This window comes from Jaculus jaculus, chromosome 8 (genome assembly GCF_020740685.1).
Source record: "Jaculus jaculus isolate mJacJac1 chromosome 8, mJacJac1.mat.Y.cur, whole genome shotgun sequence".
Taxonomy (NCBI): Eukaryota; Metazoa; Chordata; class Mammalia; order Rodentia; family Dipodidae; genus Jaculus; species Jaculus jaculus.
This window is the reverse complement of record NC_059109.1, coordinates 114577525-114593663: the sequence shown is the minus strand read 5'-3', so window position 1 is coordinate 114593663 and position 16139 is coordinate 114577525. Positions and strand designations below refer to the sequence as shown.

The window sequence follows — 16139 nt, the reverse complement described above, 5'->3', positions numbered from 1 at the left end:
GGTTGATCTCGAACGTACTGGCATCCTCCTCCCTTTGCCTCCCAAGTGTTGGGATTAAAGGTGTGTGCCACCACGTTTGGCATTTTTTCTGTTGTTGAGACAGACTGACTAGGTGTTAGCTAAGGGGATCAAGGAATAGCCAGAGAACCCACAAGTGTTAAGCTAGGTCAGAGGCTCTAACAATGAGTGAGGCCTCCAAGACTATATAGCCCAGTCTGGTCTTGAACATAAAAATATTCTGCCTCAGCCTCCTTAGCTTAGATATATGCATGCACCACCATGCCTGGTGCATGCACATGCACGTTCTCTCTCTTTCGTGCATGTTCTCTCCCTCTCTCCCTCCCTCCCTCCCTCTCTTTCTGTCTCTCTTTCTGTGTGTATGTGTGTTTAGCTTGGTAGGGCCTTGAGTGTGGCATATGCTAGGCAAGTGTTGTACTACTGAGCCCCATTACTGGCCCCTATATGTTTATTTAATGAAAGGTCTGGGAATGAGTTATTGGACCTGAGCTTTCTTTTTTAAAAATTATTTATTTGAAAGAGAGAAAAATGAATGAATGGGCATGCCAAGGCCTCCAGCCACTGCAAACAAACTCCAGACACATGCCATCTGTGCATCTGGCTTTACGTGGGTCCTGGGGAGTTGAACCTGCAGGCATGAACCTTAATCATTAAGTTTTAATTAAATCACTGAGTTTTAATTAAAACAGTCAAAGGGGGGGGGGATATCATCTAAAACTAAGCATTATAAAGAGAAAAAACCCACAATGAATAGTTGTAAATAGGTTCCTCTTTAGGGTTACTAGCTAGGTTAACTGATTTTTGACCATCCTATTTGTTTGTTATTTCTTTAGACTCATACTATGAATTAACTTTGCTTATAAATAATTCTATAGACAGTTTTATTTACTAAAGCTGTAAGGTAAATTGAAAAGTTCTCATTTGAGATTTTGTGCTTCTGGGGATTGAACCTAGGGCCTTGTACTGCAAATGAACATGAGATGCTTGCGCCACTTTTTTGCTTCTGGCTTATGTGGGTGGCTTGGAAATTGAACATTGGTTGGCAGGCTTTGCAAACAAGCACCTTTAACTACTGAGCCATTTTCCCAGTCCCACTTTACATGAAATTTGAATCTATTTTGTTATTAAGTATTTGTAATTCAGAAGCATTTCAGTTTTCTATTTCTTTTGTATTTTGGGACTAAGCCCTATAAAATGTCATTGATAATGCTACAAAATTATCAAATTTGTAGATGCTAAACTAGTTTTAAATATCAACGCATCCTTTGCATGATTTTTCCCTTTTGTTTCCTGATTTGACTTACATATTGCTTTTAAATCTTAATGATCTGAATGGTGTAAATGGTGATTTCATTGTTCTGTAGCTTTTCCTGAACCTTTCTTAGTCTTGAGACTGAACTTTTCCCTAAAAGTTCAGAATTAGTATCTTTGGAAGTTGAAATTGTCCAGGTTTACATTGTAAATGGCATTCAATGTTCAGTTTTTTAGAATATCTAAATTTTAAAAAAGGTATTGTCTGTGATAGCTTGAGGGAGTGTTGGATGGGCTGATAAGGTAGCTGGTCGTTCTTGCATCTAAAAATTGGTATTATAAACAGGAGTCTGACATGGCCGTTGCCTTTTCTCATCTGCAGGTGTGTGTGGTTTCAGCGCAGCATGGCTGTGGTCATCCGTTTGCAAGGTCTCCCAATTGTGGCGGGGACCATGGACATTCGCCACTTCTTCTCTGGATTGACCATCCCCGATGGGGGCGTGCATATTGTAGGGGGTGAACTGGGTGAGGCTTTCATCGTTTTTGCCACTGATGAAGATGCAAGGCTTGGTATGATGCGCACAGGTGGTACAATTAAAGGGTCAAAAGTAACACTGTTGTTGAGTAGTAAAACGGAAATGCAGAATATGATCGAACTGAGTCGTAGGCGTTTTGAAACTGCCAACTTAGATATCCCGCCAGCGAATGCTAGTAGATCAGGACCACCACCTAGCTCAGGAATGAGCAGCAGGGTAAACTTACCCACAACAGTACCCAACTTTAATAATCCTTCGCCAAGTGTAGTTACTGCTACCACTTCTGTTCATGAGAGCAACAAAAACATACAGACATTCTCCACAGCCAGCGGAGGAACTGCTCCTCCAAGTATGGGGGCTTCTTTTGGAAGTCCAACATTCAGCTCAACCATCCCAAGTACAGCTTCTCCAATGAACACAGTCCCACCACCACCAATTCCTCCAATCCCAGCAATGCCATCTTTGCCACCGCTACCATCCATTCCCCCAATACCAGTTCCTCCTCCAGTACCTACCTTGCCTCCTGTGCCTCCTGTGCCCCCTATTCCTCCAGTCCCTTCTGTGCCACCCATGACCCCATTGCCACCCATATCAGGCATGCCACCCTTGAATCCACCACCTGTGGCACCTCTACCTGCTGGAATGAATGGCTCTGGAGCACCTTTGAGTCTGAACAATAACCTGAACCCAATGTTCCTGGGTCCGCTAAATCCTGTTAACCCTATCCAGATGAACTCTCAAAGTAGTGTGAAGTCACTTCCCATCAACCCTGATGATCTGTATGTGAGTGTGCATGGAATGCCCTTTTCTGCGATGGAAAATGATGTCAGAGAGTTTTTCCATGGGCTCCGTGTTGATGCAGTGCATTTGTTAAAAGATCATGTAGGTCGAAATAACGGGAATGGATTGGTTAAGTTTCTCTCCCCTCAAGATACATTTGAAGCCTTGAAACGGAACAGAATGCTGATGATTCAACGATATGTGGAAGTTAGTCCTGCCACAGAGAGACAATGGGTAGCCGCTGGAGGTCATATCACTTTTAAACAAAGTATGGGACCTTCTGGACAAGCTCATCCCCCTCCTCAGACACTTCCAAGGACAAAATCGCCCAGTGGGCAGAAAAGGTCAAGGTCAAGATCACCACATGAGGCTGGTTTTTGTGTTTATTTGAAAGGGCTACCATTCGAAGCAGAAAACAAACATGTCATTGATTTTTTTAAGAAGTTGGATATTGTAGAAGATAGTATTTATATAGCTTATGGACCCAATGGGAAAGCAACTGGTGAAGGCTTTGTGGAATTCAGACATGAGGCTGACTATAAGGCTGCTTTGTGTCGTCATAAACAATACATGGGCAGTCGTTTTATTCAAGTTCACCCAATTACTAAGAAAGGTATGCTAGAAAAGATAGATACAATTCGAAAAAGACTGCAGAATTTCAGCTATGACCAGAGGGAAATAGTGTTAAATCCAGAGGGGGATGCCAACTCTGCCAAAGTCTGTGCCCACATAACAAATATTCCATTCAGCATTACCAAGATGGATGTTCTTCAGTTCCTAGAAGGCATCCCAGTGGATGAAAATGCTGTACATGTTCTTGTTGATAACAATGGGCAAGGTCTAGGACAGGCATTGGTTCAGTTTAAAAATGAAGATGATGCACGGAAGTCTGAACACTTACACCGTAAAAAACTGAATGGGAGAGAAGCTTTTGTTCATGTAGTTACCTTAGAAGATATGAGAGAAATTGAGAAAAATCCCCCAGCCCAAGGAAAAAAGGGATTAAAGATGCCTGTGCCAGGTAATCCTGCAGTGCCAGGAATGCCTAGTGTGGGTTTGCCCGCTGCCGGAATGCCTGCTGCTGGATTGCCAGGTGCCGGATTGCCAGGTGCTGGATTGCCAGGTGCCGGGTTGCCAGGTGCAGGATTGCCTGGTGCTGGAATTCCCAGTGCTGGAATTCCTGGCCCTGGAATGCCCGGCCCTGGAATGCCCGGCCCTGGAATACCCGGTCCTGGAATACCTGGTCCCGGAATACCTGGTCCTGGAATACCCGGTCCTGGAATACCTGGTCCCGGAATACCTGGTCCCGGAATGCCCGGTCCCGGAATACCTGGTGCAGGACTTCCTAGTGCAGGAGGTGAAGAGCATGCCTTCCTGACTGTAGGATCAAAGGAAGCCAACAATGGTCCTCCATTTAACTTCCCTGGTAATTTTGGTGGGTCAAATGCCTTTGGGCCACCCCTTCCTCCTCCAGGGCTAGGAGGGGCCTTTGGTGATGCTAGGCCTGGTATGCCTTCAGTTGGAAACAGTGGTTTGCCTGGTTTAGGACTTGAAGTTCCAGGTTTTGGAGGTGGACCAAATAATTTAAGTGGGCCAGCAGGATTTGGAGGGGGTCCTCAGAATTTTGGAAATGGTCCTGGTAGTTTAGGTGGCCCCCCTGGTTTTGGAAATGGCCCTCCTGGTCTTGGAAGTGCCCCTGGGCATTTGAGTGGGCCTCCAGCCTTTGGACCTGGCCCTGGTCCTGGCCCAATCCATATTGGTGGTCCCCCTGGCTTTGGGGCTAGTTCTGGAAAGCCAGGGCCTACAATAATTAAGGTGCAGAACATGCCCTTCACTGTGTCTATTGATGAAATCTTAGATTTCTTTTATGGCTATCAAGTAATACCAGGCTCGGTGTGTTTAAAATACAATGAAAAAGGGATGCCTACTGGTGAAGCCATGGTGGCGTTTGAATCTCGGGATGAAGCCACTGCTGCTGTCATTGACTTAAATGATAGGCCTATAGGTTCCAGAAAAGTAAAACTGGTGTTAGGGTAGCCATTCGCATTAATTTTTTAGAGGGTTTATCTTCATTAGGCTGTGACTAATGCATCTAGATTGTTTTCGTAGGATTTCCAGATTAGAACCTGTGGAGTTTTTCAATTGCATATAGATTGGTTTCTATTACACAGAGCATTGGTTGACTGTTTACAACTCACTAACAGTATAAACATTGCTTTATGTTACAGTAAGGCTGTCTGAATAGAACACAAAAATAATTTTGGCATATCATTAGAAACCATTTGTAACAGTCAATCATAAAGCTTATCAAGGAGTCTTAGACTGGTTTGTTTTGTACCATGTGGGGCGAAGAAAATAGAAATGTCAGCAGAGCTTATGGAGGGTGCTCTTACCAGCTGCTGAAAAATAGAAGTTGGCTACTTTTGCAATTTGATTTAAGATGAGCAGATTTGCTTTGTTATAGGGTCAAAGCTTTGTCTCCGTTTTCTTTTAAACAATAAAATCTCTCTATACAGATTCATTGTATGTACCTTTTATTTAAAGCTTCTTAAGGGTTCTTGCTGTATAGACAGTCCTGCTTTGGATGTGGCTGCTTTGTTTGCCTAATTGACTGCTTTGTAAATGAGTAGAACTATTTTGTTGGCTTTTAATCACGAAATATAAAGCTCCTCACTTGGTTTGTGCTATAACCCTGGACTTGGATTTCTAATGTCACACTTAAACTTGTGTGGAATGGCTTTTAGCATAAAAATAAACTATGGAGTCCTCTATTGACCAGACCCTTTTTGGTTTGACTGACAAGTTTTAGTTTAGTAAGTTAAAAATTGTTCATGTTGTCTGGATGGCGTTGAAAACCAAAAACCATTTTTAGTAATCAGTGTTAGGTGCTCGATTTGAAGTCCTGTCTGTGATGGACTAATGGTTCTAGCAACTTCCTTTTGTCCCAACTGACGTGAAATTTTGGATGTAACTAAACAAAGAAGGGTCCATCTGTAAGAAGAGTATTATCTTGGCTTGTAAAATTGAAATTGAAATTGTTAAGTTTTGTTAGTAATGTAGAATGAAAGGTCCATATGCTGGACCATAGGTTGATGATAGGTGTTTAATCCTGTTACCTGGGAGGCTTTTTGATGTAGTTGTTAGATTATGAGCCTGTTCACAAAAATTCTTTATGCAGAGTACCAATACAGTTGTCAGAGGAGAGAAATGAGATTCCTTGCCTTTACATATTCTTTCCTTTGGTGACATTCAGGACACTAGGTAGGAAGGACCGTATAAGATTCTGCTTAAGTGTCCTTGTCATAAAAGTGTTTGCCTTATCACGTCTTGTTCACTGACACTTAGGACTCTGGTTAGGGTTTCTTTCATTAGTTAAAATAACTTAAAGATGCGCATCATATAAATATGCAGAATGGGAGATAAGTGAATTGTCATTGAAAATTAATTTTATCTTTTACATGGTCCTCTTGCTTTGTTTTGAAACATCCCAAGTATTTTCTACAAATGAAAGCATTTTGCATTTCCCGCCAAAAAAAAACCCACCCCACACACATATATATAGTGCCTTTTTGGTGTTGCAGGTCAGTGGACACTGAAATCCAGTGTTGTGTAATTTAGAGTTGAGAGCGGCAGCAGTCTCATTTGCGTGGTAAGATTTGGAAAGCCTATTGGTAACTACAGTCTTAGAGGGTTGACAATGGGGGATTTTTATTTAGGGAAAGTATGGTGCAGACTTTGAAAAGAAGAGAGGTGGCTGCATTGTGAATCTTTTGATAATTCATAAATGCAAATTTGCTTGACAGATACTGCCTCAAAAAGCAATATGTTTATATGTGGTTTTTTAATTGAGTTTTTTGTTTAAGTAATCACTTCTCGTTCCAAAGACAGAATGCAAACACTTCAGCGCTGCTTGAGCATCTTATTTCAACTGCAGATTACTTTCCCCATTGGAATGCTATTTTCATTTTTGAAAACTGAGTTGTTTGAAGATGAAAGTTTTATCCTTTTTCACAATTTATTTTGGTTGTATATTCATATAGTCTTATTAAATATTTCCATACACTTTATTGCAACTACTTTGTTATTTCTACATCTTAGGAAAATGCTGAAAAGGATAAACTTGATCACATTGTTCATCAAATTCAATAAATTAAGAAAATAGTAGTTTGTGTAGAAATCGGAGAGAATTGTGTTTCATTGAACCACAACAGTGCATGTTGTGAAATGTAATTAAATGCTCTGGAACTTGATTTTTGTGTATTCAAGACTATTAACTTAGTGCTAACTGCTACTCTGTTTATCTTGTTCTGGGCATTGGAGTTTCAGTTTAAAAAAAGAACTTTGAAAATGTGTTCTGTAAAACTATCTTTCAGACAAATTTTCTCCAGAACTAGGTTTGGTATAGGTTTGAATTTGCATAAATCTCTCATTTCTATGGTATGAAGGATTTGTAAAGCTTTGCTCATAGTGAATTTGTAAACACTATCATGGTATTCTCTATTTTATGTGTGAATTTTATTGTCTGTTTTTGGTGACTTTGACATTAATGGAAGAGAATATTTTCCATTAGGTTCAATTTTTTTTCTTAGTTTTTATTGGTGTTTATTTTTCTTTTTAGTTCAAAGGGTTAGAGAAATCTACAAATGTATTTTATAAATAAGAAATTTGTAATATTTCTGAACTTGAGTAACAGATTTAGTTCACAAGCCTAGTTTTGAGGTACTTTCTGTGTTACTATTAGTTTGGATGTATAATTATTGGTGGTGGTTTTGGGTTTTTGTTTTAATGAAACAGTGTTAAGTAAAATGTAGTTCTAACTTTGTATTTCAAGTTGTCCAAGTATTGATGATTAAAATTCCATTAGGGAACTTCACAATTTCAGATAGTAATATTCAACATAGTTAAGGTCAGACTTAACCCACTCGATGAAAATTTAGGACTATATATGTATGGAAGTAAGCAAACCTGTATGTTTTTAGGTGGAAATAGTCGCCTTGCATAAAAATAAGGAAGCATGAAAGCTTTTCTCAAACTCCATTTTACTGGATTCTGTGATTGTACAGATGTGGGTCAAGTGTGTACAAATACAGTATACTCAGTTCAAACAGCACTCGAAGAATGAGTGAACAGCATGTACAATGACTGCTAGTCAAATTTTTTTTGGAAAGCATTTCTGGCATTGATCACTTTAAGTACTTCCCATGCTCACAAAATTGCCACATCTAAATTATTTTACTTTGTTTCATTTGGCAGTTCTGTGGTAGTCCAATCTTGAGAAACCAAACACAGTAAAATGGCTGTTGACAATGTGACCACAGCATTGCCAGCAAGTACTACCTTGGCATCATTCAGCAGTTTTTTTTGTCTATAAAGATGAAGTATTGAATATTGTTCAATAAACGTGTCACAAAATAAAGGCTGATGCTTTTAATGCTTTAACTGCACAAGTACTTCACTTGAGCTATAACATTGCTGTTTGTTCTTAACTCCTGAAAATGTTTGGAAATGTGGATTTGGTGTCCTTAGAGATAACACTTGTTGCTTATCCTTGTCCGCTAATGCTGAAGTGTGGAGAGAAGAGGATGCCTTGGAGCGGCAGGGAGGAAACGTTCTAGGTCTAACCCGTGGTATCTACCCTTTCAGAATTTCATTGGGTTTGTTGTGCTAGTTAACTGCCTCGCTATGTGGATTTGGAAAGAACCCAAGATATACTTTTCACCAAGGGCTCTGTGAGTTACCATTTTTAAAAGCTGGTTACAGTGGAAAGGGAAGAGCACTTCAGAGTAGACTCAATTTCAACACACCTGAAACTTTGTTTTTGTATTACTATATGAGATATTTGAGTTGGGAAAGGAAGGTGCCAAGAATATTGTTGCTTTTTGATATTGATGATCTGATTTTTTTGTCTGTTTCATGTTTGTTTAACTTACTAAAAATGTAGTGAATGAAGTCATAAAATTAAGTTTTTTAAGCTGGGCGTGGCACACGCCTTTAATCCCAGCATTTGGGAGGCAGAGGTAGGAGGATCTCTGTGAGTTCAAGGCCACCCTGAGACTACAGAGTGAATTCCAGGTTACTAGAGTGATACCTTACCTCAACAACAACAAAAATTAAGTCTTTTAGGAAACAAGCAAAAAACCTGGACCAGAGTCCTGTGAACTAATGGGAGTGTTATTTATGCCCCCAAACTCCTGGTTAAACTTTTATCTTTATCAAGTAAAATTTTAACTTGAATTTGAACATAACTGTTATTTTAGAGAGAGTTAGACAGGTACTCTAACGCTGAGCTAACACCCCAGCTTTAGATTTAGTTTATTATAATTGCTTTTTTCTTTTTAATTTTATTTCTAGCTGGGCATGGTGGCACATTGAAAAGAGGTGTAGGAGGATCACTGTGAATTCAAGGTCAGCCTGGGCAAGAGTGAGACTATCTCAAAAAAAAAAAAAAGTATTTGCAAACAGACAGAACAGGCATGCCAGGCCTCTTGTCACTGCAGACGTACTCCAGATGCATGCACCACTTTGTGTGTCTGGTTTTATGTGGGCACTGGGAAATTGAACCTTAGCCATTAAGCTGTGCAAGTGCCTTAAACCGCTGAGGCGTATATAAATAAATAAAATGAATGAAAGGTTTCACTGTAGTCCAGGAACTCACTCTGTAATCCAGGCTGGTTTCAAGCTCACAGCGACCCGCCTACCTTAACTTTCTGAGTGCTGGGATTTAAAGATGTATGCCACCATGCCCAGCAGATTTAAGAAGCTGGCACAACAGATATGATGCTACCTTCCCTGTGAGTCTTAAAAATTACCAAGGTTGACTAGCATTTGAAAAAAATGAAATGAGCTGGCCATAGATACATAGTATGGTTGCTGCTGTCTGAAAGGGGTGAACTGATATTTCTTATTCAGAAGACTGCTGCTGCTTCTCTCTCTCTCTCTCTCTCTCTCTCTCTCTCTCTCTCTCGGTTTTTGGAGGTAGGGTTTCATTCTAGTCCAGGCTGACCTGGGATTCACTATGTATTCTTAGGCTGGCCTCGAACTCAACAGTGATCCTCCCACCTCTCCTCCCGGGTGCTGTGTGCACCACCATGCCCGGCTAGATTGCTTCTTTATTTAATGCAAGGAGGGATTATGGATGTGCCAGGGCCTCTAGCCACTACAAACAAACTGCAGATGGCATGCACCACTTTGTGCATCTGGCTTTATGTGGGTACTGGGGAATCATACCCAGGTCGTTAGGTATTACAAGCAAGTACCTTAACCAGTGAACCATCTCTCCAGTTCAAGAGTGCTTTTAAAAATGTGTTTATATTTGAGAGTGAGTGTGGATGTGCCAGGGCCTTTTACCACTGCGGACAAACTCCAGACACATGTGCCACTTTGTGCATCTGGTTTTATGTGAATACTGGGGAATTGAACCCAGGCCATTGCAAGCAAGTGTCTTTAACCACTGAGCCATCTCCCCAGCCCTTCGACGATCACATATAATTAATATTTCTGATTTCCTAAGAACCAATGTATTACATGCATCCATCACTATTCTCCCAAAAATAAGAGTGTTTGATGGAATATGATAGTCTCAATTCTCTTGGCTTTGCTTTATTATAATCATGGGATGGTTTCAGAATCATCTTTTTTTTGGTGAAAGTTTGGTAGATCACAATGACAAAACATTATGAAAAGAGCATCCTGTGGTAGCACAGTTAATCCTCTGATTCTGTAGTGCACTTCTGAGAAACAATCCTGCTTAACAACATAAGCAAATGTATCCCATATGGATAAACATTAATCCTGGACTGTGTTCTTCCGTTTGGGTGACGGGCTACTTTGTGTTTGTGGGGGTGGGAAATCTGAAAACATCCTTAAGTATGGCTCCTTTCCTAATTAACATAACTAGCAATAAGCAGCCAAAGGGCTGCATGTTTTTCCACACACTGCTGCACTACTGAAGAGTCCAGAAGGAGAAACATTCCCTGATGTAAGCATCCCAGCCCCAGGTACAGGAGGAAATGAAACTTGAAGGTTAGGACAATTAAGGAAATAGTTATAGAGAAATATATGGCACAATAGAGGAATGATATTGGGGTTCCAGCTGTTAGAGGCATCTAGACTGATCTTGGCAACAATTGTTCCTAGCCACTTTCCCTAATCTGGTGATCTGACATTTTATTTTAAGAGAAGGTGGTGGTTGCTGGGGGTAATGGAGAATATGACTTGTATAGTCCCAAGATACAAAATCAGTTTAATTCATCCCAGATGTGAGCTATGCTATATCAAATAGTATTTGCTCCTTGGGATTTCATCTTCTCTATTCTTCAGTTTGTGCCGTTTGCTTACTTATATAATAAATCTGCTGGTAACCAGGACTGTGGGTTTCATTCAGACTACAGCCTCACTGCTGTCTCTAGCCCCAGCTTCCTGACGGGTGAACATCAAATACTCAGTAAGGCTAGTTACATGCTCTGCTTACTGATACCAAATGGTGATCACATCGTGCTACTCAGAACTACAGTTAAGTCTTTGACTTTGTGAAGTCTAAGAAGGTTATAAAGGGATTCATCTGCTTAAAGGATCTTAAATCTACTGACTGGTGCTTCTTATTTCATATTTTTGTTCCACTTTGAGTTTATGTCACCCTCTATGTTCCTTCACACGTTGTGTTACAATGGGGCTTGGAGGGTGGCATTCCCTTCTCTTTTGTGGCCAGAGTGCCAGCAGAGCCCCTTTGGTATAAGGCTGGCTAAAGTGCTAGAAGCATTAATATAACTTACTGAAGTAGATACTTGTTGGTTTTCCAAGGTAGGGTCTCGCTCTAGCCCAGGCTGACCTGGCTTTCACTATGTAGTCTCAGGGTGGCCTCGAACTCATGGCGATCCTCCTACCTCTACTTTCTGAGTGCTGGGATTAAAGGTGTGCACCACCATACCTTGGTAAAGGAAATGGATACTGCTGTGCTTTTGTGATGTTGAATTGACAGGGAGGAACTTGAAACATTTTAGTTGCCTTCACACATACAACAATTGTACCTAAACTTGTATAGTTTAGGCATAGCTATATGCCATACTAACATTTTTTAAATATTCCATTTATTTGAGAGAATGGGTGTGCCAGGGGCTGTAGCCACTGCATACAAACTTCAGACACATGCGCCACTTTGTGCATCTGGCCTACTTGGGCACTGGGGAATAGAACCCACACCCTGCATGAAGCAGGCACTGAAAATATGTAAGTTATATCAGGAGAGGATAGAAGCAAAAATGATTACCCTGTAGATATTTGAAAGTATTGGTACATGTCACTTTTGTTTTTTCAAGGAAGGGTCTAACTCTAGCCCAAACTGACCTGGAATTCACTATGTAGTCTCAGGGTGGCCTCAAACTCAAGGCTACCTCTTGCCTCCCAAGTGTGGGGATTGAAAGAGTGTGTCCATACACCCAGCTTTTCTGGTGAGAATAATTCTACCTTAATGTATCTCCAAGTCCTATAGATGTCAGTGGAGTCCAGCAGTTCCTTCCTGCTCCAGCAGTCAAGTATATAGCACAGATGGACTTGTCTGTCTACCTGTGTGCACAGCTAGTCAGTAAAAGGCCTATTGGCTGTGTGGACTAAAGGCTGGACTGGTTACAGGATGTCAACTATTGATATACTGGAGAGACAGAGAAGTTTCATTTCCAGGAAATAAGGTGGTTCTCCAGGTTGTCTGATTCAGGACAAGTAATTTCCTTCTCTGGCCTAGGTGTTTGTTCTATAAAATAAGATTCAAATTATCTCCTAGCTATTGTAAAACTGGGATTCTATGAACCCAAGCATTATGTTTCTGGAAATTTGTAAGTTTGGACCTTAACAAGAAACTGAAGGCATAGAACTCTCACATTCTTTTTTTTTTTTTTTTTTCTTTTGAGATAGGGTCTCACTCTAGCCCAGGGTGGCCTTGAACTCTAGGCGATCCTCCTACTTCTGCCTTCCAAGGCTGGGATTAAAAGCGTGCACCACTACACCCGGCTAGAGTTTGGTTTTGATCCAGTTACTACTATCCTGCTTTTTTTTTAGTGTGGTCACAGTTCCACATTGCAGCCAGGGAATCTGTAAGGAAGGGCCTTTTCTTTCTTCAAGGGGTCTTTCATGAACAAAAAAGAACTAGTGGTACTGTGCCAAGATCCAAGGGTGCACATTCATGTCTGTAAACTGTGAAGAGAGCCAGTTAGTGCACACTAGACATTGCCCATGAATAGCGATTCTTGGTCACAGTAACCTAATGGAGTTGGCTTTATTTAGTTAGTTATTTGCGAGAGAACTGGCATGGCAGGGCCTCCAGCCACTTACTTGCAAATGAATTTGAGACACATGCACCACCTTGTGCATCTGGCTTATATGAGTATTAGGGAATCAAACCCGGGTCCTTAGGCTTTGCAGTCAAGCACCTTAACTGCTGAGCCATCTTTTCAGCCTGGCTTTTCGTTTGTTTTGTTTTTTGAGGTAGGGTCTTACTGTAGCCCAGGCTGACCTGGAATTCATTATGGAGTCTCAGGGTGGCCTCGAACTCATGGCGATCCTCCCATCTCTGCCTCCCAGGTGCTGGGACTAAAGGCATGTGCCACCATGCCCGCCCGTTTTTTATTAAATATTTTTATTTTTATTTAAGAGTGACAAACAGAAAGGAGGAGAGAGAGAGGATGGGTGTGCCAGGGCCTCCAGCCACTGCAAACGAACTCCGGATGCATGTGCCCCCTTGTGCATCTGGATAATGTGGGTTCTGCGGGGAATTGACCCTAGAACCAGTGTCCTTAGGCTTCACAAGCAAGCACTAAAGCCATCTCTCCAGCCCCAGCCTGGCACTAAAAAAAAAATATATATATATACTTATTTGGCCAGGTGTGGTGGTGCATGCCTTTAATTCCAGCACTTGGTAGACAGAGGTAGGAGGATCACCATAAGTTTGAGGCCATCCTGAGACTATATAGTGAATTCCAGGTCAGCCTGGGCAAGAGTGAGATCCTATCTCGAAAAACCTATAAATATTTGAGAAAGGAAGACTGAGTGAGTATAGGCTAGGGTCTTCTGCCACTTCAAACAAACTCCAGATGCATGTGCCACTTTGTGCATCTGGCTTTACATGGGTACTGGGGGAATTGAACTAGGCCACAGGCTTTGCAAGCGTCTTTAACCACTGCACCATCTCTCCAGCCCAGGTTGCCCTTATTATTACCTCCTGCTTACAGATAGGGTGTCCAGACAATGTGAAGCAAAGTAACTTGCCTGAGGGCTTGTTAAGAGTAAAGAATAAAATTTTCTTTTTCCTTTGTGGATTTTTAAACATTATTTGAGAGAGAGAGAGAGAATTGGCACATCAGCACCTCTAGCCACTGCAAACTAACTAGATACATGTGCCACCTTGTGTGTCTGGCTTCATGTGGGTACTGGGGAAATGGAATCTGCATCCTTCAGTTTTGCAGACAAATGTCTTAACTGCTAAGCCATCTGTCCAACCCCTTTTTAGTCCCCCCCCCCCTTTTTTTTTTTTTTTTTTTTTTGAGACAAGGCTTCACTCTGTAAATTAGATTATCCTGGAACTCACCGTGTGACCCAAACTGGCCTCAAACTCATGATACTCCTGCCTCAGTCTCTGGACAGCTGGAATTTACAGGCATGAGCGACGAACAGAATTTTCATGGATACCTGAGTTAACTTCAGAGGTACATACTTGTCTGCCTGGTCCCGATGTTGGGGATACTATGGACCTCTGGTAACAGTCCTCTGTTCTGGCTCCTGAGTGTACTGGGGAAAGGACTCTCATGGTGTTCGTGTGTTTTCAGTTCCCCTACTCCAGGGATAGTGTGGAGAAAGAAACCAGCAGTCACTGTAGGTAAGACTTCTCTAGGTCCACAGTTAGGATTACAAAGTGGCACCTGGATTTACTTTGAAGTGGTAAAATGGAAGCTTGGTGTCTGCATGTTCAGAGCCTCTTGTCTTAGTCTAGACCTAGCTTGCCTAGGGGCCATGTATTCCTCATCCACCTTCCCTCTCTGTCGAATTCTCTCCTCACATTGGGGTCTCTTTGAAGAGTTAGGGCCAGGTTCTAACTGAAATTTGTTCAGTGTTAGATAAGTTTTTAGGGTGATGTTGGAGTTAATAGTCTCTAAACTTTTCTGACCATCCCAGTACAGCAGGATGGGAAACACTGTGCATAGCTATTGTCTTTAAACTGCTTCCTCTCCTCCCCCCCCCCCCACGCTTTACACATCTCATGTGCTTGTGCACATTTAAAGCTTTACAGAGTTGCCAGATATGTATGGAATTAGGCTTCTTAGCAACATATCTAGTATGTGAAATCTCTTATTTAAAATTTTAGTTTGTGAACACAATTTTAGTGTCTCTGAGTAAAATGCATGAATAAATAATGTTGCTCTATAGTAAGAACTTGGAATTATGGTGGTGCATGCCAGTAATCGCAGCCCAGGAGGGGGCTGAAGGAGGGAATCTAGAGCCTCAAACCAGCCTGCACTACATAGATTATCACATGAGAAAGATCTTTGGGGATACTAATTTAAATTTGGAGACTTCCTAAGTTAAAGGGAAATGCAAGGGTAAGCAAACTTGTCATCCTTCTTCATACCTCTTGAAGTGAGAAAGAAAGAGTGGTGGTGTTGGTGGACTTGGTCTTTAACTTTATGGGGAAGGACTATTCAGTGGGTGGGAGCCTTTGGAGGATTTCCTGTTTGGCTTTCAAGACTTGATCCAGCATCTGTGAGCTGCTCCAGCATGCCAAGGTAGGCAACAGAACAAATGTGAGCGTGACTTTGAATTGCTTATAGGAATTATCCTGCCACCCAGACACTTAGGCCCTCTGTTCTTCCTCCCCACAGCCTCCCTGTCCCTTCTGTTCCATTGTAGGCTGGTGCCTTTCCTGGTTAAACTTCTGGGTGTGAAGGATGTTGAGAATTCCAGAACTTGAAGGAATGGTGTATGAGTTTCAGATAATCTATCTTTGAATTGGATCCAACTGAGCCAAGGAGAAAAGATCTGTCCTTAGATTTCTGAAGAGTGGACTTAGAACCTCTAAGGCAGGGTAATGGAGCCTATGAACAAGGGCACACTGCTTCCTGTTGGCAGAGAAGTTCCATTTCGACAATGGTTTCTGACAAACTAGCTCCCAAGAGCTATTTCTTTACTTTTAAACTTACCGAGGCTACCTGGTCACACAGTTTGCGCTTACAAGCCATCCAAATCTGCTTTAGTATGGTGATGCAAACTTCTGGGCAATGTGAGTTTCCTCTGGGACATATACCAGGGGATCCTGAATTGCAGCTACTCTGAGGAAGCTGTCCTGTAGCTGGGTGTGGTGGTGCTCCCTCACGCAGGAGGCAGAGGCGCAGCGTCAACTTGGGGAAGTACACAGTGAGGCCAGCATGGTCTGCATCAGATCTTGTCTCAACAACAAAAGTTTGCATGGAACTACTACAGGCAGGGTCAGGGGCTAGAGAAACACTGAAAGAATAAAATTGTGTGTTCGATATGAGTGTAGCACCCCAAAGAACTTTGAGCGTTGTGGAGATC

At 41.7% G+C, this 16139-nt stretch overlaps 1 protein-coding gene across 6 annotated transcripts in view; it reads left to right on the top strand.

Annotated features, from left to right (window-relative positions):
- The window catches only part of Cpne1 (copine 1), a 49093-nt gene that overhangs the window by 10604 nt on the left and 22350 nt on the right, over positions 1–16139 (top strand). Inside the window, exon 3 of one of the 6 annotated variants that reach the window (XM_045156564.1) lies at positions 1652–8036. The exons of 3 other annotated variants lie outside the window; for them this stretch is intronic. In XM_045156564.1, coding sequence (XP_045012499.1) covers positions 1674–4622 — 2949 coding nt within the window. In that variant the 5' untranslated portion in view covers positions 1652–1673 and the 3' untranslated portion in view covers positions 4623–8036. Of the gene's footprint in view, positions 1–1651; positions 8037–16139 lie in introns of those variants that run through there. 2 more of the 6 variants (XM_045156567.1, XM_045156568.1) reach the window with 2 other exon arrangements.